Source organism: Balaenoptera borealis (genome assembly GCF_965194805.1).
Source record: "Balaenoptera borealis genome assembly, chromosome: 18".
Lineage (NCBI taxonomy): Eukaryota > Metazoa > Chordata > Mammalia > Artiodactyla > Balaenopteridae > Balaenoptera > Balaenoptera borealis.
In genome coordinates, this window is record NC_138877.1 from 77378945 (window position 1) to 77402809 (window position 23865).

Below are 23865 nucleotides of genomic sequence, written 5' to 3' on the forward strand. Positions count from 1 at the left end.
CATAAATGCCAAAGAAGACACAGAATGGTATTTTTACAAAGAAAAGGAACGGGGTGGTAGAGGAAAGGATTTGTTTACTGAAACTTCACTTGGGTTTCTGAAAATAATTTAAATCCTATAGAGTATTTCCATTTTAACTGTAAGAAAGATGCTATTGGGTAAAAATGAAAGTAAAACTCTCACCCTTGTGGTTAAGGTAGAGATTGGTGTTCAGAATAACCGGAATTGGCCGTGAGGAGAGCTAGACATTGCCTATAAAAGGCAACATGACATCATCCAAATAACAGTCGTTGCACTGAATGCTAATGGACTGTTTTCTTCATTTTTCTTCCTATGATATATGTGCTAATTTAGGGGCCCCAAGGACCCAAAGGGCAGAAAGGCGAGCCCTACGCTCTGTCTAGTGAGGACCGCGACAGATACAGGGTAAGTCGGTAGAGGTGGGGCGCGACCAAGCGCCCCAGTGTAAATTCGCGATTAACAAAGTGAATTTCCAAGTGAGCTCTGGAGTGGAGGGATGCAGAGAGGGATGGAATAGCCCAGGATCATGACTGATTTGAAATTCTCTTATTGCCCTCCAGGCTGTTTTCAATCTTACACTAACTGTGGGCACACTCGTCCCACACTCAAAACACCCCAGATACCTGGGTGATTAACATCACCAAGTCCTGAGACGGCAGATACACTTTATATGCTTGTTTCCAACATTGCAATAAAATGTCACTAAACCTACAGATGCCTAAATGCTAAAATTCTTAACACTATTTCTTCTCACTTAGGGGGAAGCTGGAGTGCCCGGATTGGTCGGTTTCCAGGTAAGCATTCTTTTTATTAGAGAACAGACGGAGCGAAAGTTGAAGAACTCTGGACTCCACGCCCCAGTCTGCCTCTGCTAACAGCCTTCTCTGGTTGCCTGTCCTTAGGGGCCTCCCGGCCGCCCAGGGCCCGTGGGACAGATGGGTCCGGTTGGAGCTCCAGGAAGAGCAGTAAGTACCAGGCTCGCGTGCTCGCCCTTGAGGTTGTCAGGCATCCTCTGGAGATGCAGCTCCTTCAACTGCAGACGCTGGTGAAAGCCTCACGATACAACCTGATGCTTGTGGTCGCCAAGACCAGACAGGTCGTCCTTTGTACACGTTGCTGACATCAAGGTTGAAGAATGAGAACTGAAAGTGTGTGGTCATCAGATCACTGCCAACTAGGTCAAATTTTGACCTGGTGCTGGCCGGGTGCCGTTCCAGTCATGCACGAGCTCTCCCAGCACCACACCTGACCAGCTGACAAGGGCCTGTCATCCCTGGCAAAGCAGACCAGAGTCCAGTAGGTCGATAAGGAAGAAATGGGCTCTGCTGGACCTGGCCATTAGAAGCAGGGCCATTGCACCTGGCATGGCCATTAGAGCAGGTGTACCACACCTGGCATCGCCATTAGAAACAGGGGTGCCACACCTGGCATGGCCATTAGAGCAGGTGTACCACACCTGGCATGGCCATTAGAAACAGGGGTGCCACACCTGGCGTGGCCATTAGAGCAGGTGCACTGCACCTGGGCACGGCCATCATAACAGGTGAGACATTGGACACCAATTAACAAAGTGGCCCCTGTGCCCCACCTGAGTGGTGGTCTACAGGTGTTCCCTCCTCCTGCAAATCAAATAATAGAGTGAAGTGCGACAGGACAAATCCCTGGGTAAAGGAGGGCCTGCTTTGAGGAGGGGAGGGGAGGGGGAAGGAGAGTCCCAGGGCCCGGCCGCCTCAGGCCCTTCCCACTGCACAAAGGACCAGAAGATGAACTGGCTCCTGCAAGGTGTCTGACTCTCTCCTTCCCCTCATTTTTTGTTAATAAACAAACAGGCCTTAAATTACTCAAAGAGAGCTTTTGACCACAGGGGAGAGAGCCCTTCTCAGAGGAAACCACCGCTCAAGATCGAGGCAGCTGTGGTGTCAGCTTCTTACAGACACTGAGAAACAGTGGACACACATGTGTCTGGGAAGATGCAGTCACACCAACAGTCGGGGGTGGGAGCGCTCATTCATTCCCTTCTAATTGTCGATAACAAGATAATAATAATAATTGATCATGTTCCTACAAAGCACAGTTCCCTGGTGCCGCGACAGTCATTTTTCCAAGCAGCCCTCTGGCTGGGAGAGATTTGGCCAAAGGGAATGAGATGAGGCTTATGTGACAAGATGCCCTTTGCTCTTCTGCACACCCAGCTGTCGGCTTACAGCACACATGCCACAGGGCTTGGGGGTGTCATGCTTTACGCACACAGTTCAGGGAAGTGTGAAACAGCAGATCGTACCCGCTGGGTCCCTAGCCGAGGTGACAGCTTCAGGGTCTTTGTATGAACCGTTAAAATCTCCCACAGCCCCCTGCCCTGTCCACTTATTTGTACTTCAACACAAATTGCTCTTGTAAAGCATTTTGAAAACTTTTATCCTAAGTGTGGTATTGACGCTGAATGCTTTGCAGAAAGACATATGGTGATGTTGGCAGGCGGATTCTCAACCCTGCGGAGTGGCCTGGATGTCAGTTAATTCTGTCTGTGCACATTTGCTGGCCCACCAGCAGAAAGTGTAGGACGGTGCCCTGGGGGGAACCACAGAGGAAGCCAGGAGAAGCCGTCTCTGGAGTGACGGGGCCTGGGACCTTGCAAAGGGATCAGAGCAAACATGAGTAGGACAGGGGTCAAGTCAAAAGCCTGAACTCAGAAAAGCAAACCAGAAACAGCTGTGTGTGGACAGCCAGCAAATCCTGAGAACTGGGCCTGACCCCCGCCCTCTCCCCTCCAGCCCTGCCTCCCCGCCGAGACAAATGTGTTAGAAACCTCTATACATACTGCCCGGTGTTCTAAATATACAGTGAGTGGCTTTCCCAGAGCTTTCCAGCAGATGTTATCTGGGTCCTGGGATAAAGAAAACAGTTTACAAATGTCTTTGTATTTGTGCAGGGACCCCCTGGACCCCCTGGACCAAAAGGACAGCCAGTAAGTTGGTGGGGGGCGGGATGGTGAGGGAAAGGGGAGGGGGGCCTTACGTGTTTGTGTATGTCCTTCTTGACCATGGAACTACTTGGTTGACAGCTATACTGTTTATCTCATGATGCGGACCGTTTTGTAGGGTTTTAAGACAATGTTATAAACTCCAAGGATAAATCCAGTGGTGCACCTGGATGGTCACATGAAGTAATTAAGTGGATGTATTGAATAGCTTGTTGCTTGCAACTCACATAGCATTCCTGTGGTTCCGTGAAAGTCCAACTGGTGGTGAATGTTTGATGAGAAACGTAGACTAGAACAAATTAGGGGCAGCTTGTGCTTATCCATGTGTGTTCATTTACAAGAAGGGACAAGATGGTGCCATAGTTGTGTAGGGAGCTGATGGCATTCTTCTTACCTGGATACAGGTAGGTCCTACCACAGTGTGATGTCCGCTTCTAGGGATGTGTTTGGTGAGTTTCAAGCCAGGCTCAGGCCCAACGCTATCCTGTTTTCATCAGAGAAAGATGAGTCAGCTGGCTGGAGCACAGCAAAGCAGGTGGCTTGTTGGAACCTGGCGACAGAATTAGGGTTTAACGTGACCTGGGAAAGGTAGATAAATGCCCAAGACAAACAGTAGGAGGTTGGCAAGGGGAGTATTTGGTCGAAACTCAACGTGAGTCAGAAATACTGGGCTGCCGTTATGAACTTTTCAGAACCATTCTGTGGCCTGCATGTGGCCAAGGACATCTCCCAGCCTGCCCATTCCCAGGCCTGCCCCACGGAAACCCCATCTCTGTGACCGCCTGGGGACCTTGGCTGTCGCCACCTCACCCCCAGCTCCCATCACCTCTGACACAGCTTCCAGCTGCGGCTGGAGCTCATTAGGGCTGCTGCCCCCACCACCAGGCTCCCCACTGTCCGGCAGCCTGGAGCAGGCTGGGAACGGCCCAGCGCCAAGAGAAGCGGATGTAGGACGCGGCGGCTGAGCCCCGAGGTCGCCTCAGATCCCCACTTGGCTGCAGCACAAACGGCCCTCACCCTCCGCCCGGTCATTTCCTGGTGACTTGGACTCCGGCTCGTGAGGCAGGGGGACCTCGGGGTCCCAAGCAAATCACATTCTCATCTAGCCTGGCTGCGTTTCTGTGCTTTGATTTCAGCTCCCAGCCAGGTGGGAAAGAAGCAAAGGAAAAGCAAAAATTAATTAAAGGCTTTGTTTTTATTTGCAGAAACTCTCTGGGCATCGGAGGGGGGTGGGCGGTCTGGTGCAGAGACAGATCAGATAGGGCCCCGCAAGATCCTCTGTCTCCATGGGAAGGTAGAGGCCCTGAGAAGGAAGCAGAGCTGCTGGGAATCAAAGAACAGAGGACTTTCTTACTTACGGCATCGTGTCCGGTCAGCCCTCCCACGCACGGCAGCTCCACTCATGAAACTGTCAAATACTTACTAGATCGCCGGCCTAGCTTTGCCTCTTAAGCAAAAAGGAAGATGAAAAGTTTGGCTAAACCCCAAGAGCACCATCCCCTAAAATCATTAAAAGGGTAGGAAATCTTTCTGTGAAATTAGGATTATTTAACCAAAATGAGAAAGTCTGAGGCAGAGGAAAGTATGAATCATGATCTTCAAATGTGGGATCCAAGGCAGGAAATGGCTGCTTTCTGAGTCCAGAGGGGCCAGAACCCAAGGAAACGCTCTGCGACCCTAACCTGTAGAGTCGGTATACGCGGGATTAAGAGTCAGGAGGACCTCGAATCAGACCTGAGCTCTACCACTTGTTCGCTGTGAGGCTTTGGTCCAAGGGTATGACACTTTCCCCATCTGTGATGCCCGAACTCATCGTGTGGTGCAGAGGATTAAAGGAGAGAGAAGCAGTTAGCAGGGGCCCTGGACTGTCAAAGCCCAGGACCACAAGTAGGGAATCAATAATAGGCAACTTCCCGGTCAGCAGGATTTGAACAATAAAATATATTTCAAAAAGCAAATGGCAAAGTGTTCCCAAGGGTGACAGAATAACTGTCCTTAGTCCACTGTTTTTGAGGTTTTGCTTAAAGTACAAAATACAAATTTCTTAAAAGCACGGCTGTATTAAAACACTATCATTTTTATGAACCGCAGAGTTTTTGTCACTTAAGGTTTAATCTCAGTGAATGCTCAGAACCCACTGTGAGGTGCCTCTTTCTGTAACCGGTACAGCATCCCGATTTGCTCCTGTTCATTTTATGTGGTATCTGGAATGGACTCAAATGTTTATTACACGGTTTATATATGGAAATAGCAAAAGAAAAGACATTAATTCTCCTTTTGTGTCAGTTAGTTCCTGGGAGCTGAAGCCAGAATATTATGCAAGGATGGTTATCCAGTAATGTTGCAGATACATAGATACTAGGTTTCTTTTTCTAAAAAAAAAAAAAAACAGTAATTTTATTTCACCGTGATTATTGACTTTAAACTTACAGAAGCCATTTATCTTTCAGGGCAACAGAGGACTTGGCTTTTACGGAGAAAAAGGAGAAAAGGTAAAGGAAACTTAATAGATTGAATTGGGAAATATTGACAGATCATTTTAATGTCTTCGTTTTATGCTGTTATCTTGAGGTGCTCTGCAAACAGACCGTTTGCAAAGGAAACAATCACTGTAAAGTGTCAGGTGACCAAACAGGCGCCAGTGGTGGTTATGGATCAGTAAGACTGTAAAAGCCCTGGACCTCTGACGCAGACGTAACTTCAGCCGTCTTCAGCAGCTAGAAAGTAAAGGCATTTCCCTGTGGTGTCCTCTGACATGGGGCATCCAGAGGAGACTGAGGAAGGCAGAACAGCAGACAACGTGGAGCCAGCTCAGAGGCCGGGGGTCATGGCCAGCTCAGGGGCTGGGGTCGTGGCCGGCTCAGGGACCAGGGGGCGTGGCCAGCTCAGGGGCTGGGGGCGTGGCCGGCCCGGGCTGGGGGCGTGGCCGGCTTGGGCTGGGCTCAAAGGCAGGAAAGAGGCCACGTGGACTCTTGCAGTTCCCCACGGTGCCAAGGTTCAAAGGCGTCGTGGCCTTTGAGAGGAGCCCCTGAGATCAAGTGCGTGAGAAGCTCAGCTGGGGACCCACAGCCGCAAGCAAAGCCTCGCCGCATGCAACCCACTCCATTCACTGCAAAACCTGAGTGCCCATCGCCAAGCGGATTTGTTCCCTTGGCCTCGCTGTTCGGGCATTTTCACTTTGCTTCCCATTTTGCTTTTTGACCAGACAGCAGACTCAGTGCAATCCCGTACTGCTCACGTGTGACAAGGAAAGACTTTCTTCTTTGTGTGAATTCCATAGGAAAAAATCACAAAAGAAAAACAAAGATCCAAGTTCATAAAAATTGAAACTCTTGTATGATGGAATATAAGAAAATAGTAAGATAACGAAGAAAGAAGAAAAGTCTGGGAAGAAATCGTCGGGCGGAAAGGAGAATAGTCACATTAGATAGAATGAGAATGAAGTTAATGTCTATAATCCACAAATATTAATAAAATAGTAATAAAAACATCAGGGCCCCCATAGGTAAAGGGGAGATGAACAGTTTTAGGTATTTTTTAGCTGTAATATTAGCAGACATTCAGAATATACTGTGAAGTGCCACTTTCTGCAGCTAATACATCATCTCAATTTGCTCCTGTTCATATTATGTGATATCTAAGCTCAAATCTGTATTATATAGTTTATGTGTGAAAATAGCAAAAGAAAAGGCAGTAACTTCCTTTTTGTGTCAATTAGTTCCTGGAGGTGAAATCAGCATATTACACAAGGATAGTGGTCCAGTAATGTTACAGATCGAAGGTTTCACCACCTGTGCATCACATACAAAAGCGTTTCTCGATAATGATTTAAAAAAGCTAATTAAAGCAATCCTGAGATATTATACTTATTAAAGATGCTGCTCTTTATTATATAAAAACCCCCTAAACTGGTGAAGTAGTGGTGAAACTGGACTGGTCTTTCATTTCTTCGGCATTTCTCATGTCTTGGTACCAATCTTAGAAAGCAGTAGCATAACACATAGCAAGAACCACCAAGACATTTAGCCTCCAGACCTAATAATTTCCTTGTATAGAAATTCATCGTAAGTAGATAATTCCTCAGAAGCAAATGCAGCCCCAAATTGTGACCAGCCTAAACAGCTTGTATGCATAAATTCTAAGTGATTCTTTTTTTTTTCTTTTTTCTTTCTTTCTTTCTTTATTTTTGGCTGCGTTGGGTCTTCGTTGCTGTGCATGGGCTTTCTCTAGTCGCAGTGAGCGGGGACTACTCTTTGTTGCGGCGCGCAGGCTTCTCATTGTGGTGGCTTCTCTTGTTGCAGAGCACAGGCTCTAGGCATGCGGGCTTCAGTAGTCGCGGCTCGCGGGCTCTAGAGCGCAGGCTCAGTAGTTATGGCGCACGGGCTTAGTTGCTCCGCGGCATGTGGGATCTTCCTGGACCAGAGCTTGAACCCGTGTCCCCTGCATTGGCAGGTGGATTCTTAACCACTGTGCCACCAGGGAAGTCCCCTCTAAGTGATTCTTAATGCAAGTAGCAATCAAATAATTTTACCTTACGATTATTTTATTCTATATATGATTTTTATCTTATGATTATAACACTATAAAATTGGTGTACATGTGTTAAGTAATACGCAAGATAAAAACTGCAGTTTGTGGTGGGATTGTGCTTTTATTCAACCTTGATCGTGTCTTTTCAATTTAAAGACAACTGCTTTGCTAAACCATTCACAGGGCGACATGGGACAGCAGGGACCCGGTGGGATTCCACCAGACAACAGTTACGTCGAGAGGCCCAAAAATGATGTGATCCTCCCAGAGCAATATAAGGTAAAGGGACTTCAGCAAAATTGATGTATTCCCAGTTGATCTAAAAAAAGGAGGAGAAAAAAAGGTAACTTTCTTTGCTCTTATTCAAACAGTCACATTCAAAGTCGAAAAGCCCTCACCGCCAAATTGGCAAATTATGCATGAAAGCACTGACCACAGTCACACAGGTGTATCAGTACATCACTGTAAATAATTATGCTGAATTTGAAACAACACGAGAATCCATTTAAAAATCTCGGATCTGTCCTAAGTCTCTAGTATAGACATAGTTAGTGGTCGGAGCGCAACTCAGTGCCAGGCTATGGAGCTATCTGAACAAATGTTGTATTCGGCAGAATAAAACCTACTTTTAGGTAGGTTTTGCCGACATGGAACATCATCACGGGCTTTTTGGATCAAAGTCAGTTTTCTGACTCATAGTTTCTGTTAATGTTTTGTTTGATTAAAAGCATACTCTTGGAGTCTAAATAAAAATTAACACCCTTCTGTACCACTCACTCACTCAGACAGACCACTTACCCTTCCTAAGCCTTCGGGTTCCCTTGTGCCTAATGAAGACCGAAGCACTGACCTGGTAGAATACTGACCTCATAGGGCTGCAGAGCGGAGACCCGCTGGGTGAAACGCACCATGAAAGGTCACGGGAACCAAAGTAAAGATCCCAAATGTAGCACATGATTCCTGTCTCTCAGGTATCTGTCAGGGTGGGGCGTGGGTGCTGAGTCACGGATAGGAGAGCACAGGCTGGACCCCGGCCATGGGAGAAGTCAGTCTGGGCAGCTGTGGCTGTTATGAGCGACCTGACTGTTGACAAAAGTGGCCTGGGAGTTGGCTGATGTGAGGCCAGACAAGGTGGTTATGTGTAAGAAGGGGCGGCTATGTACCAGTTGAGCTCAGAGCAGGACGTCCCCGGACAACCAGGCAGGAGGGGGTCCTCCACAGAGTCATCAGGGTGGATCCAGGAGGGACTTTGGCTCCTGGGGGTGAGCTGACCATCAGCAAGGTAGAGCCTCTGCCCAGTTTCAGGACAGGAGCCCAGGATGGAGTGAGGCCAGAGCAGATTTGATCCATGCTGAGATGCCCAAGCATCTGAATCAGATTTCCTTCGTTTTCCACAGCCAAGAGGGGGTAGGTTCTGGGGCTGGGTCCAGCCAGCCTGCAGGGGGCAGTCTTGACCTGCGGGAATCCTGGGTGCTGGCCTAGGACTGATGGGGGAAAGGACCCAACTGGTCACTACATTTCTTTCCCCATTTTAGGCTAAGAGAAGTGGGAAAAATTGATCACATAAAGCTGACGTTGCTTTCCAGAGCTACTCTCGCTCGGGGTTTCAACACGTTCCCAATGAGCCTTGTTCTCAGAGGACCCACCTAATCATCTTTCACTCAAATGAATATTATCATTAGGAGCTGTCCCCTGGGCGTGTGCCGCCTGCCACTGAGAGTGCTAAAGGAAAATTCACAGGCAGAAGAGAGACAGCCTTGCAATCGTATCAAAAATAACACACAATTTCATCTGTATTGTGAAAATCCAGGAGAAATAGCACATTTTCCCCTTCAATTTTGAAGCTGCAAAAGTTAGGGGTCATTTGTGACAATTCATTTATATTCATGTTTACAGTTTTATAAAATACTTTTCACCTCATATCATAAATCCTGGTCAATTTTAAATACTACTGTTCTCGAATTAACGAGCATTTCTTATCTTTCATATTCTTCGCAGGGTGAAAAAGGAAGTGAGGGGGAGCCAGGAAGAAAAGTAAGTCAAGGAATAAAGATGCTTCTTCTCACTGGTGGTTCCCAAATTCTCGGTGTTCCCATCACAATGATAGACTGTGTCCAGGTTGTAACAACCTGCAACTTCTGGTTTCCAATCCATTTGTCTACAGCAAGAAAGTATGATCATTTTTTACGCTGTTTTCCAGAAAACAGTTTCAGAATGTCTGCATTCCACAGTCAACACCAGCTAATCAACACTTTAGCTCATAAATGAATCTAAACCCTTTAAAAGAGAAGAAGTGCCATGGAGGGACTGGGTGGGTTTGGTGGTGGCTTCCTTGCTGGGGTCCAGCCGTGTAATCGCCCTGCCCTCCCTGACCTGGGTCATGCCTCCTCCGTATTCCCAGTCCTCCCGGTTGTCACTCACTAGGTGATGATGACAGGTGACATCCTAGGTTGATGACCAGCCAGGCCAACTGCAGACATCCTAGGACTCCACCGTGTGTGGAGCTGGAGTAGAGACGCAGGGGCAGGACGGCCACCATCGGGGCACTAAGAATGGACCCCCGAGCAGGCAGAGCGTGAAGTGTGGGCGCCCTCAGGTCTCTCTGTTCTCTCCTAGGGCATTTCCGTGAAGGGAGAAGAAGGAATCATGGGCTTTTCAGGAGCGCGGGTAAACCATGCCTTCTACACCTGCCGTTTGCTTTGTATTGTCTGGTTTTTTAAAAGACTTTATTTTTCTTTAATTTTGTATTGAAGTGTAGTTGATGTACTGATACAATGTCATATGTTATAGATCTACAGTATAGTGATTCACAATTTTCAAAGGTTCTACTCCACTTATAGCTATTACAAGATATTGGCTAGATTCCCTGTGTTGTACAATGTAACCTTATAGCTTATTTTATACACAGTAGTTCCTACCTCTTAATCCCCTATGCTTAGGATCACAGCAAAGTTGACCCGAAAGTACAGAGATTTTCCATGCACCCCCTTGCTCTCCGACACAAAACTTCCCCTACTGTCAGCATCCTGCCCCTCCGTGATCTGTCGGCTACGATCATGAGCCTGCATTGACTGACGCACCATCGTCACCCAGTAACTGCGGTTTTTAATACTGTGCACCTCTGCCTGGACCGGGGGCAAGAACAGAACTCAAACACCTTTCTGCTTGTATTAGGCTGAATTGCTCATTGGTAACAAACATGTAGGCTGGCTCCAACAAAGAAGTTGATTTCTTGTGGCCCTAAGAGTCCAACAAAAATGTCCCTAGTGGGGTGGATGGGGTGGGAGTGGGGTGTCTTCTCCCGAGGAGGCTCGGCCACCTGTCGCTCCTGTGCCCGCGGGCAGACGTCCCCTCCGTCGGCCAGAGCTCAGTCAGCTGGCCACACCCAGCCCCAGGTGAGCTGGAAACGTGGGCAGAGCCAGGAAGAGAGAAAGTGGCCTTGTGGTGACCACTTGGGGGCCACAGCTACTCAAAGGACATGTGTTACAATCTCCAGAAGTAAGAACGAAGGCTTCCGAGAGCAGTGGAGTGCAGGCCTCTTTCTGGCTTTACTGTTTTTACTGTACTGTGTTTATGGATTTCTCCAAATTTCTTTAATTGGTGGACACGATGCATTCCATGAAAGGGTCCCTCAAGTGACCCATCTCCTCTAGGAAAGAAAAGGAGGCTTCAGATGGTTTTGATACTGGCTTAGCAAAGTATTTTACTTTAGTCCACGGCGGGTGCCATGACAATGCCCTCCGGGAAATGTCCCTGCATATTCTGAGCTGTTACCACTTCTGTTTTCTGTTCAACCCAGGGTGCCCCCGGCTTCGATGGTGAGAAAGGTTCACCGGGACAGAAAGTAAGTTTGAGACATGAAATGCAATCTGCTCCAGGCCTGAAACACCTTGCAAAGGTCACATACAAAGACTGGGGCATCCCAGAAGAAAATGTCCCCAGAGAAAACATTTAAAACTTTCCCACATTTACAGTAGCAGAAATAATCCTTCCTCCCAGATCATTCTCAAAGCGTAAGCGAGCTCATTTACGTTTTCTCTCATTTGGCAAGCCAGCCCTGGGGTCCTCTCCCTCCGAGCCTCCCGTCACCCGGCCCGCACCGGCCACGGCTCCCGTTTCCAGCCTGCCGCCTCCTCGGTGTCACCTCCAGTGTGTCCTGTAGGAAGGTTGCCAACATGGCGGCCACAGGTCCTCCCACATTTTTTATATATTGATCTCTCACATTTTGGCACTTCGCTTACCTTCCGTGATGACCCAATTTGTTGTTTTTATCCTGTGTTCTGTGGACAGATTTTGGGCCATTTCTGTAGGAAGAAAATGGCAGCTGAGAAATGTCTTATAAATCTGCATCAGGCTTAGAATTGTCTGAGTGCTAGATCAGATGCGCGAGAAAACATAGGAATCGATTTTTTTAAGTAATGATTTCTTTATTTTCACTATTTGCTGTCTTCACTAACTCAGGCAGAGAGTGCACGGGCCAGCCCTGCCCACCGCAGACCCCCAGCACGCTCCCCAGGGGCGACCCCCGTGCACGTGGGGTGGGTGTTCAGATCAGGGCTCGCACAGGCGGGGCGTGTGTTTTTACATGCATGTAATTTAACCAGGGAAAATGAATATTTCATCCCGTTCCGCTGTCCTCCACTCATGTCTTTCACCCAGCGCTCCTCGGGGGCTGTCCCACGTCAGCACAGGTGGCGTTGTTTGAGCTGGGCGGTCATGTCGCACTGGACACGGCTCAGTCGGGAGGGATGCCTGCTCACCGACTCTGCGGTCACTGCAAGCTCCGTCAGGGCTCCTGGACTATCTCGTGGGATGGCCTCTAAGCAGGAGGTCGCTTTTAATATCAGAGAAATTTGCCTTCACTTTCGAATCTTCAGCTCCACCTAGGCTGAAAGAAAGTCCGTCTAAACCAGAGGGCCAACGTGAAAGCACCAAATTAAGCCAATCTTAGTTCATTCTAAATAATGTAACTTTCAGCATACGTGCTCCTGGATTTCAAAATATGCAGTAAAACAATCAGATAACGTACATACTTTATCCCATTGGCATTCCGAATTTGGGAGGGGGGGGCCTTACTGTATATATTCTTTAGCAAGAGGGAATAAATTTCTAGATTTTTTTAAAGCTTTTCATATCTATCCAGATACGATGTGGCTCATAAGGGTAAACTTTGTCTTTCAATCCATATTCAAGAGAATTAGAATGCAATCATTATTAGCATTAGATACTTTTTTTAAGTGAGGAGAAAAACTTCTAAATGAAAAGGTTTAATGATTCCAGTTGGTGTTAACTAAAATTTTTCAAAACCCATCTTGGGAGGAGGTTTTAGTAGCTGGATCAGGTTGTCAACGGCCGACCCCACTGGTCAATCATGAAATCACAGCAGTGGGGCAGTCGGCACGTGTGACTCGGTGGGAAGGACTTGGGACCCGCCGGGAACAAATCTTGCTCAAAAAAGATGAACCTGAGACTAAGGAGGCCCAAGATCTAACAACTAGTTTAGAGAAAATCTGGGGGATAAAGGAGCACGTTGCCCAACTCCACAAGGATGGAGTGGACCAAATCCACCACGCAGGCTGTTCACAGTACAAATGACCCAGTTTCCTCAACAGCAACGACAAAAGGTACCAAAGTAGAAAGGAAGAGAAAACCGTTATGAATCACAGGCAAATTAAGAGACTTATCAACCAAATGTCGTATTTTGCCTTTTTTTGAATCCTGATTCAAACAAAGCAACTTTAAAAAGACATGTTTGAGACTAAAATCAGGGAAAATTGAACACAACATGGGTAGTAGGTGATCTTAACAAACTATTGTTGATTTTATTAGACACAATGGATTGTGGTTACGTCTTTAAATTATATTTTAAAGATTAAAAATAAGCACTGAACATCTTTCCTGCAGGGAAGCAGAGGACCGGATGGTTACCAAGGCCCTGATGGATACCCAGGACCCAAGGTGGGCTCAGTTTTCATTTGAATCGGGATGACTTTCCCTTATTTCCCTTGGATGGTGTTCTGATCACCTCCTAAACACCCTGTTGGAGAAGGAGGCCTCCTCCATCCTGTGTCTTGTAACTGATCACACGACACCTGGCACTGAGAGATGAGGTGGACATTCACCTACGAGTCACCTGTGTCTCAGCCTCAGGGTGCTGCATGCCGTATGGGGCCACGTAGAGGTGGCAGTGGGGACCTGCACCCGGAGCAGAGTGAACCAGGGGGCTGAGAGACGCAGGCGCCATAGTAACAAGAGGGTGGGGGACCCTGGTTCCCGAGGGGGCCACGACTGACTTGTTTGAATAATCCCACGGGCGGGCTGGGAGGTTGAGGACCGGGGGCTGCAGCTGCTCCAGCTGGTGGGGGAACTAGCTGGGTTGGGGGGCATCTACCACCAGGTGGGCCATAGCTGGTGAGGATGGGGGGACTCACAGTCAGGCCTTCCAGGCCCCGTGAGGCTCAGGGACGTCAAGGCAGCTCATGGAATTTTAGGTCTCACCGTCCAGATGGTATTGAATCAGGTGCCGTCACACCACCCCAGCTCAGCCCCGTGGGCAGCTCAGGTGCGGTCATCAACACAGGGAAGTCTGCCCTGAGCAAGGCGGTCACCTGGCCACTTCCGGAGTTTGACAAGGGTCTCAGAGTGAGATGGGCACCGGCCCACCTGTCCTCTCCTGGCGTGTCCAGCTGGCAGCTGGAATGCCTGGACTTATCAGCACGGCATCGTGGACGTGGAGCCCGGGGACCGTCCGTGGTTCTGTGACTCAGAACAGCCTCCGCTGGGCTCATGGTCGCTTTCAGTTCTGTTCTTTGGAAACAGGCGTAGTGTCCAAAACTCCAAAAGGCCAGCCTCACATTCTTTTGTTTTCCTCTTTTCTTTCTTCAGGGAGAAATGGGTGAACCAGGCCCCCCCGGCCCACCAGCCTACTCCCCGTATCCTTCCCTGGCCAAAGGTCTGTATGCCATTTGTCCTGCTTTCTCATCTGTTGTGGACACAGAGCCATGACCTTGCGAGAAAGATTTTCTGAGCAAAACAAAACAAAGCAAAAAAAGAAAAGTGTTTAAGTGTTAACGTTTAGCACTTAAACGCTGGGGAATCTCAGTCTCGTGAACCCTCCCTCCCTCGTGGCTTAAGCGGGGTGTCACGGAGGGACCCCCAGTGTGCCTCTGGCTGAGAGACTGCTCACCGCTTTCCTCCACTGGGAAAGACTTTCATTTCAACATACCTTGTGCAGGTTCTGGTTCTGCCACCTGCAGCATCACTATAGAAACCCAGCCCTCGTGCCCGCCAGGCCTCCATGGGCACTGTCCCAGCCACTTCACTGGTTTCTGGTCCAAACGCGCCAAGATGCTTACGCCCCCTGCTCGCCGGTCTGGAGGCTGGAATTGATCATAGTCTGTAATCTGGAAACAGTCACAGCCTTTTAAACTTCAAAGAACTAAACCACCAGGCATTTGCACCTGGGCTCGTACAGGAAAATAATCCCACGGTCACAGTTGACCCCTGAGTGTCAGTGAGGGATTCTGCACGTGTTATGGCTTGTGCTGTCCTTGTTGGTTCAGCTCAGCCTCCCATCGGCACGATCGATTAAAATATAATTCTAGTTCTGCGCTTAGAGCAATGGTCTGTGAACCTTTTTGAATGTGCATCCTTCTAGGTTTAAAAAAAAAGTGTTTTCAGCACCCCTCCAAATAATGGTATGAATATTTATTTATGGATAATTTATCCATGATACAGGACGTTCCCTGAGGTCAGAGAATTTAGCCTGTGTGGTCACTACTGTATCCTCAATTCTAGAACAGTCCAGGCACATGGTAGTTGCTCAGTAAATGTTTACCTGAATGACTGAATACTGCATGTGCTGAAACATGTACATCAGATAGGGATTTTAGAGGGTGAGATTTTTTTTTAAATGAAGGTGCTCTAATGTTTCCTTCCTGTACCCAGTAGGTCATCTGTCTCACCCTATTATCTGTGTCCAGGGGTCAAGGACTAACCTTCCTGCTTAGGTGTGAACCATCTGCTGGTTTAATACCCTTGCATGTCTTCATCCAACGATGGGGAAACTATAGACAGGGTGAGGCCAAGGACAAGGCCAGGTGGGGTCCCCTAGAGGTCTCTCTCCAGGGTGACATCAAACCATCGATGAGTATATTTCAAATAAACTCAAACCTAGGAGTTCACCCCACTGTGGAGCCAGTTTCCCGTCCTTCTCTGGGGAGCCCAACACATCTGCCAAGCCAGAAACCCCAGGGACCCCAGGGACCCCAGGGACCCGACATGAGGTTGACTTACTGTTGGTGATTTTGGTGAAATGGAAATCATGTCTTTGAGACTTTGGGGACTTAATTTTTTTTTATTTTGCAACCCACTTTTTTAAAATTTATTTTTTTTATTGAATGAAAGATTCTTTAAATTCTATAGTGCTTTACAGTTTTCACAAGTTCCACACACATGATTTCATATAATCCCTCAATAACCCTTTTTTCCCCCATCCCTATATTGCCCCTCCTCCCTTCCCTCTCCCCACTAGTAACCACTGGTTTGTTCTCTAGATCTGTGTCTCTGCTTCTTTTTTGTTACATTCACTAGTTGGTCGTATATTTTAGATTCCATATATAAGTGATATCATACAGTATTTGTCCTTCTCGGTCTGACTTATTTCACATAGCATAATGCCCTCCAAGTCCATCCATGTTGCTGCAAATGGCATTATTTCATTCTCTTTTATGGTTGAGTAGTGTTCCATTGTATATATGTACCACATCTTCTTTATCCATCAATCTGTTGATGGGCACTTGGGTTGCTTCCGTACCTTGACTATTGTAAATAGCGCCACAGTGAACACTGGGGTACATGTGTCTTTTTGAATTAGTGTGCTTTGTTTTTTTGAATATATACCCAGGAGTGGGATTGCTGGGTCATATGGTAGTTCTACTTTTAGTTTTTTGAGAAAACTCCATGCTGTTCTCCATAGTGGCTGCATCAATTTACATTCCCACCAACAGTGTAGGAAGGTTCCCTTTTCTCCACATCTTTGCCCACATTTGTTATTTGTAGACTTTTTGATGATGGCCATTCTGACATGTGTGAGGTGACATTGGGAACACAGTTTTTAAAATTAACGTTGGTGATGTCTCTTTTGCACTCATCAGAAAGCTCCCTGACTGAAAGCCCGGAATGCATTCAGTTCCCCTCACCACCCTGCATTCCTGGAAACCACACTGGGACAGTGGGTGGTCAGGTTTCCTTTTCCCCAAGTGCAGGGTGAGAAAGTCAGCAGTCACCCTCCTTGCTCCTTACAGCGGAGTTCCTGCGTCCTGGGTGAGCTGGAAGGCTGACCAAGCTCCAGGGCTCCTTAGAGTGAGAGGTTGACTCACGAGCAGATTCTATCATGGAAAAGAGGGAAATACACGTACCTCTCACCAGGCAGCATTGCGGGAGCTTGTCAAAACGCAAAGGATTCGAAGACCTTTGCATTGAAAACAATGATTGCAAGGCTACTAAAAAGTGATCTTGTTCTTTTCCCAAACACATGAGAAGATCTGCGGTTTTCAATTGTGTTTTGTCTCTTTTTATTCAATCACGGTAACGGCTAACATTTGTATGGTGCTTACTGAGCACGCCAGGCAGTGAAGCAGGTTGTTCTAATTTGCACCGGTCCATTGATTTACTCCTTGTAAAGACCCTTTGAGATGGGGGCTGGCATGGGCCGCACTGTGCTGATGGAGAAATTGAGGCACAGAGAAGTTGGGTAACTCGCCCCCAGATCGTGTACGTAGCAAGCGAAGGAGCAGGACTCAGACCCGGGCCACCCCTGTTCCAGAGCCCAGCCCTCCGTCCCCTCTGCAGGCAGCCGAGCCCAGCACAGGGACGCAGACTCACATGTTCCACCCCTTACAAACACGTCTAGCATGAGGCCCAGCAAATCCCTTCTTATCTTAAGGACTTTCTCTTAAGATTAAAAAATTAAAGATCACATAGTGATGTGATCTCTCCTAACAATTACTAATCGCTGTACCATGAAATATCATACTCACTCCACTTTCCCAATTGTAGACCAGAAAAACATGCTGTGCAGTAAAGCGTTGCTATTTACACAGCCAGGGAGCATAGCAAAGCCCCTTGGCATTTGTTTATTTAGGGAAAAGGTCTGTAAGAATCTTCACATCTATCATTCATCCAGCAAACGGCAATGAAAAGCTGATCCGGGCAAGAGCTGGGGCTCAGGAGACGAGGGGTTTAGAGAGAGTTGGCCCCCGTCGCCCCCCAGCTCCCCCCATGGTGCCTGGTGCAGGAGGGTCCAAATCATCTCATTCATTCTTCATCCCCGCTGACTCAGCTGTTATGCAACCTGATTTTCCATGACCCTGTTCACCTGTACCCCACCCCCCGAGGTGTCCTGCTCTGTGCTCACCTGCTTCACTTGGGCTGATGTCCTCTGTGGACGTCCTTCCCCTGACCGTCCTCTGCCCTCCCCTCCCCTGTCATCTGTCTCCATCAGCTGTCAGCTTACCTTCTCATGAAGCCTCACCCCTCTGTGACATTGGGGCTGTAATACTATCCACACACGCGCTTTTACGGGAATCGAATGTCAGCCAAGTGTGTAACGCTGAGTCTGCACACTCAGGAGCTTAGAAATACTGTCTACTTCTGTTACTCTCATTCTCTGTGCTCCCTCCGTGTCAGATTTCCCCCCAAATAATCCTCCCCTCCTTTGAAACCTCTCTGTATCTTTTTGGCATTCTGTTCCTCTCCTGTTTATAACATTTATAGGGATCTTTTATCAGTCCTCTTTGGTTGAGAATGAGCTCCTTGAAAGCAGGGGCCACCATAGATGAAACATTTGGACACCGCCGGCCTCGTGCAATGGACAGAATATCAGTAAATATACATTCAACGAAAAAGTGAACACCTGCCTTGAGTCCTGGACAACAGTCTTGTTCGTAATGTGGGGCCTGTCTTGGTTCCAGGTGCCAGAGGGGACCCGGGATTCCAAGGAGCCCCCGGGGACCCAGGAGCCCGCGGGGAGCCTGGAGACGCCGGCTTTCCAGGACTGCCTGGCACGTCCATCGGAGATGAAGGTAACGTGCTTCCGCGGCATCGAAACTGAGACGTCCCCTCGGGTCTCACACAGACCCCCGCCCCTCGCTGGCTGCACGGCCCCCCAGTCAGTGCTGTGTCTCATAGGCTGGCCCAGCAGCTCTAACACATCTCGAGTACATGTTGGGATGTCGTCACAGAACCACGGCACCTGTGACAGGGACTCCCTCACTGGGTCGGAGGTGCTGCTGATGGTAACTCACGTGATTCTGTCACTTGGCCGGGAAGAGCACAGGCATCTTCCAGTGTTACAACAAGTCTCGGTCCGTCGTTTGGGGGCAAGGAGAGGGGCTTTTTCAAGTGGAAAGATAGCGATGAAATGTACCAGCGGCATTGCCCTTTAAGTCACAGACTCGACTGTAAACGACTAGCCCAGCTGGGGGCCCCCGGGGCGGGAACGCCAGCGCAGCGGGTGCATCTCAGAGGTCTCACGCTGCTGTGATTGCTGTTGGATTTTCAGATGAGAAGAGAGGCTTACCGGGCGAGATGGGACCCAAAGGCTTCACAGGAGAGCCGGGCATCCCCGCCCTGTACCCCGGCCCGCCGGGAGCTGACGGAAAGCCAGGGCTCCAAGGTCCCCCAGGGCTCCCGGGACCACCTGGCCCAGACGGTAAGCGGAGGGAAACTCAAGGGAGGTCGTGCCAGTGTCCAGACAAAGGAGCCTGGCCCTGGCTGGATTTTCACTTGGGATTTTCTTGTAAATAATTGCGTGAACTAGGCAGCGGGCAGTGTGAGAGTGTGGCGGGCGCTCTGGGGTGCAGACAGGAAAGGCCCGCCCTGACACACAGCCTCTCCCCTGGGTTAACCAACGCGATAGGCAGACTTGGTGATCTGCCTTCTGGGCCCCCGAGGAGCCAGAGCTCCTGCTTCACACCAGGAGGGGCTGCACCACCTGTGACGGGATGTGGCAGCCCTTGGCGGGGCCCAGACGGAAGATGCTGAGAGTCTACAGGCTGCACAAGCACGGCGTCTGGACCCTCGTGCTGTCGGGCGCAAGACTGAGTTTCCAGGTTCTGATGCAACCATGGCTCATCTTTCAGCTGAGCTCCAAGGAGGCTGGCCCTCCAAAACGGTTATCCTCTCAGCTTCCAGCTTTAGGGTTATGCTTTGAACATCGTAAAATCGAACTAAAAAAGAGGTCACTATTGCTGTCTATGCGACATGGGCACAATTCAGCATCTTCTTTTCAAAATATTTGACTTTTAATTCCTGACGTCACCCCCACTCATCTCTGACAGATTCCCCTCGTCACATGTGCTAATGGATAGTGTGTGAGTTCAGTTAAAGGTAGATCGAGACCAGGCTTTCCTTGCTTTCGGAAGCCAGCTTCTCATTGCTGTCTCTTCAGAAGGAAAACTGTTGGAGGCATGAGAAGCACATCAGTACATGCACCTTCCACTAAAAAATCAGCAGTCACTTCTCTGTTGTCTTCTGCGTTAAATTTTAAGTTACTAAGGTTCTGCGTTCCCAATTCTCTTTCAACTGCAAAAAGCAGATTCTCACGTTCTTTTGAAAAATTCGGGGTGCAGATATTTCCCTGGAATTTGCCAAATAGTTTGAGCACTGTTATCACTGATATTTTTTATTATCCTGGCAGTAATATTTATTACTGCGGCATCTGTGATAATGGCTAAGTTTCTGTGAACATTACATATCCTGAGTAAACGGTATCTGTTGAGTTTTCCTTTTTTGGCAACAGAACATGATGTGTTAAAAATAAAAGCTTAAAAATACGCCTCTTCAAAAGACTGTGATTGAAGGCTAACCTTGCCATCATTCCTGTAACTAAATTCCATTTTGATAGACACAAACACATACCATCTGGCTTTGTAAATCTTGCTTAGTAAATCTATGATTTACCAACATAAGTCATCTGTAAACAAATTAACTAATTTCCGGTCCATGTGGTTAACTGAAGGAAGAATTTATAAAATAGATGGAATGGTGTCTGATACATTTTATCAACTTCAGTTCTCCTTGAAATATTTATTTTACCCTATGAGACACATTGTTCCCAAATCACTTTTTTAAAAGCAATCTCTTGTACAAAAAGTAGCCAACCTTAATAGCCTTTTAAAATATTTTTGTGTAGAGTCATAATTTAACATCAATGACCTTGAGTCCCACAGAGTTCTTCATCTTTTTCCCTGGAATGAAACTGTTGGATTCTTTTCTTGTTAACTGCATTTCACTCAGTTTTATGTGTTGCTACTGATGGAAACCAGAATTTTTACTCTTTTGCCGTTCCAGCAAAATCAAACTGTGAAGCCAGTTTTCTTTCTGAGCTAAACGTTTTGCTTACGTCCAGTTCAGCTCGGGTAACTGAGTCGACTGCCGGGGGGCTCTAGAATAAGTCAAACTACTGCCAGGTTTATTACAGCCATTGACCTCTTCAGGAAAATCATGTTGGAAACATCGCAGAGGTGCACTGCTATTCTTTTTTTTTTTTTTTTTTTCATCAGGAGATCTCTTTTTTTTTTTTTATTAATTTTTATTGGAGTACGGTTGCTTTACAGTGTTGTGTTAACCTCCACTGCACAACAAAATGAATCAGCCGTACACATACAGATATCCCCTCCCTTTTGGACTGCCCTCCCATTTAGGTTACCACAGTGCATTAGGTAGAGTTCCCTGGCACGGTGCTATTCTTTAGGACTTGCTTGAAATTATTAATTTACCAGATGAAGAAAAAAACAGTGTAGGAAGGAGGGAGGATGGCACCTTAAGATGGCCCAAGAGTGCCTTTTCTGTCTAGATTTGCAAACACTGGGAAGCATACCCACAATGTCTTCGTCTCAGATTTTAAAAGCCAACATCCCTGGAGTATCTGTGATTAAACAACTACCTGTAATTCTAGCTTCTCCTAACATATCAGGAGAACGTGGAAACATGGCGTAAAGCCCTCAGTCCACCGCTAGGCTGACGTGCTCTTGACCTGGTCACCAGCGACCTGTGGAGCCACATCCGGGGTACCATTTGCTCTGTCAGCAGCCTCCCAGCGGTACAGCCGGCACCCCCCACACACACTCTCTTCTCCAGCTCCACGACACCCCCCTTGTCACCTCTCCCCTTCTTTTTGAGGCTCCTTTGCTAGGTCTTCCTTCTTCCCCCTCCACCATCCCGTGGGCAATGGAGTTTCTGTCTGTGTCTCTCTATCTAGCAAGCTCCTGCATTCACAGGAATTTAAACACCAGTTATGTGCCAGCTCTCCCTAACTGTGTCCCTAGCCCAGTTCAGTATTCTGAGCTGCAAACTCGTCCCAACTGTTAAGTGGACACCTCGTCACCACTGTGTGTCTCACAGGCATCTCCAACTTTGCATGCCCCAAACTGAACTCTGGGTCTCCCCTCCCCAGCTCCCCACCCAGCATGGTCCCCTCCTGGGCCTCACCCATCTCCACATACCCCGGAGCTCGGGCCAGAATCCTGGGAGTCAGTACCCAGCAGTGGTGCTTCCCAGGAATGTGCAGCCCAGTTCCCACCACGAGATGGCGCTCTGCTCAAGTGTGGGACACGGAGCGTTTTGTGGGCTTTTAGAGTCTGTTTCTTACACCCTCGCCCGGATGTCCCTGCTTGGAGTTATCAGAGCCCTGCAGATGACGGAAGGACGCCTGAAGTACCGTGATCCTAGTGATGGGGGTGGGAGAATCACACGTTATCTACATGGTTACGTGTGTGCACGTGTGTTCACCCAAAGGAGTGAAAGAGGAAAGATGGTGGGGTCTGGGGGGAGGGGCGTGCACAGGTGCTCCCATTCCAGAGGAGAGGACAGAACTAGGGAAGCTAGTTCATTTTAACATCTTTTACTGTTTGGGTTTTCTGTCATTCTGGGAACCAGAAGTTGCAGTAGTCTTAGAACCCAAGTCGGAGTAAAACACGTGGTTAAAAAAACCTAAAGTCTTCTTTGGACTTAATGTTTCTGAAAAGTAAAGATTTCTGTTTCTAGACTTTAATGGAAAAACTAAAATCATAGGCATTCACATGTGTTTCCAATCCTGGAAGCAATGGCCACAAAAAGAAAGTCTCTGTGTCTTTCTGCGAGTAGTTGGGATGGAATTGGAATGGGGGCCACTTTCTGTTGGGAGACTCGGCTGTAACCCTTCCCACACGGGGTTGGGGGATACGGGGTCCTGGGCTGTGCTAACGTGCCGTCCTCGTGGGTTTTCTCCTCAGGTTTCCTTTTCGGCCTTAAAGGAGCAAAAGGCAGGGTGGGCTACCCTGGGCCTTCTGGTTTCCCCGGGGCTCGCGGACAGAAAGGATGGAAAGGTGAGGAGGTCCGGGAACAACAGGGGGCGGGGCGCTGCTTGGCCCTCCTGAGTCCAGCTCACCCTTCACTGGTTCCAAGATGAGGACGAGCCCCTGCGTCCCCCCGGCCCCCTCCCTGCCATGGCCGTCACACTGGGGGGCGGCATCTCCTCATTTTCCGCACACCCAGCTCTCATCTGGCTCTCCCGTCTCTGTTCTGTCTGCCACGTTCATCACTGAACTTTCAGGCAACACGGGGCCCAACATGGGACAGAAAAGATGCACGGTGGCTTCTTAGACTGAATTCAGATGACTCGTCCGAGCCCTCGGCTCCAAGAAAATGTAACAAGTGTTTGCAGAGGGCTGTAGGGTCATCATCTGGTTTGGTCCTAACCCGACTCCCCAAGTTAGGGATGCGTCGGCAGCAAGGCGGTGGCAAAGCAGGAGAGACGTGACCTGCCCAGGTGGGGCGGAGGCTGGTGGGAACGAGCCGTCCTTGCTTTCCTCTCCCTGCTGCCCCTGGGGGACCCCACCTCTCCAGGCAAGGGCCGCCTGTGGGGACCTCGGGGGGGCCTGTTCGGCTCGCCCACCCCTGGGCATCCTGGGTTTTAGCCACCGGACGTCTGCGGCACGCGTGGAGCTGTGGGCGGTGCAGGGGTCAGGCGTCGTGGGTGAGCTGGGCAGCTCGGCACCCCCGGGCAATCACGTGTCCCCCTTTGTGCCCTGGTAGCCAAGCCGACCACCAGCCTCCAGCTCGGCCCTCCCCTGCCCCCGGCCTCCCTGGGTCCAGCCAGCAAGACAGAAGAAGGGAGGGCACTATTTCTTCCCTCCGCACCAGGACCGTGGGCTCCAAGCCCGCGGCTGCTACCAGGCCACCCTCTCTCCGGCTCCCCTTCACCCTGGACCTTCCTGCCCTCCCCCCGAGGCCCCCGCGGTGGCTTCTTAGAACTCCTGTCTCTGAGTCCCCAACTCTGCCCACACCTCCGT

At 48.8% G+C, this 23865-nt stretch overlaps 2 protein-coding genes across 3 annotated transcripts in view; one reads left to right on the forward strand and one right to left on the reverse strand.

Annotated features, from left to right (window-relative positions):
- Positions 1 to 23865, forward strand: part of COL4A2 (collagen type IV alpha 2 chain) — a 176060-nt gene that overhangs the window by 119303 nt on the left and 32892 nt on the right. Inside the window, exons 8-21 of the mRNA XM_082366217.1 lie at positions 355 to 426; positions 780 to 815; positions 924 to 986; positions 2951 to 2986; positions 5452 to 5493; positions 7715 to 7810; positions 9530 to 9565; positions 10148 to 10198; positions 11331 to 11375; positions 13436 to 13489; positions 14417 to 14483; positions 18505 to 18615; positions 19095 to 19244; positions 22807 to 22899. Coding sequence (XP_082222343.1) covers positions 355 to 426; positions 780 to 815; positions 924 to 986; positions 2951 to 2986; positions 5452 to 5493; positions 7715 to 7810; positions 9530 to 9565; positions 10148 to 10198; positions 11331 to 11375; positions 13436 to 13489; positions 14417 to 14483; positions 18505 to 18615; positions 19095 to 19244; positions 22807 to 22899 — 952 coding nt within the window. The remainder of the gene's footprint in view (positions 1 to 354; positions 427 to 779; positions 816 to 923; positions 987 to 2950; positions 2987 to 5451; positions 5494 to 7714; positions 7811 to 9529; positions 9566 to 10147; positions 10199 to 11330; positions 11376 to 13435; positions 13490 to 14416; positions 14484 to 18504; positions 18616 to 19094; positions 19245 to 22806; positions 22900 to 23865) is intronic.
- RAB20 (RAB20, member RAS oncogene family) overlaps positions 14472 to 23865 on the reverse strand; it is a 90145-nt gene continuing 80751 nt past the window's right edge. The window contains exons 2-3 of one of the 2 annotated variants that reach the window (XR_014237251.1): positions 14757 to 14934; positions 14472 to 14554 (exon numbers count right to left, since the gene is read on the reverse strand). Coding sequence is in view for 1 of the 2 variants with exons in the window: in XM_082366249.1 (XP_082222375.1) it covers positions 14883 to 14934 (52 nt within the window). In the remaining variant the exon portion in view is untranslated. Of the gene's footprint in view, positions 14935 to 23865 lie in introns of both variants that reach the window. The other variant, XM_082366249.1, reaches the window with a different exon arrangement.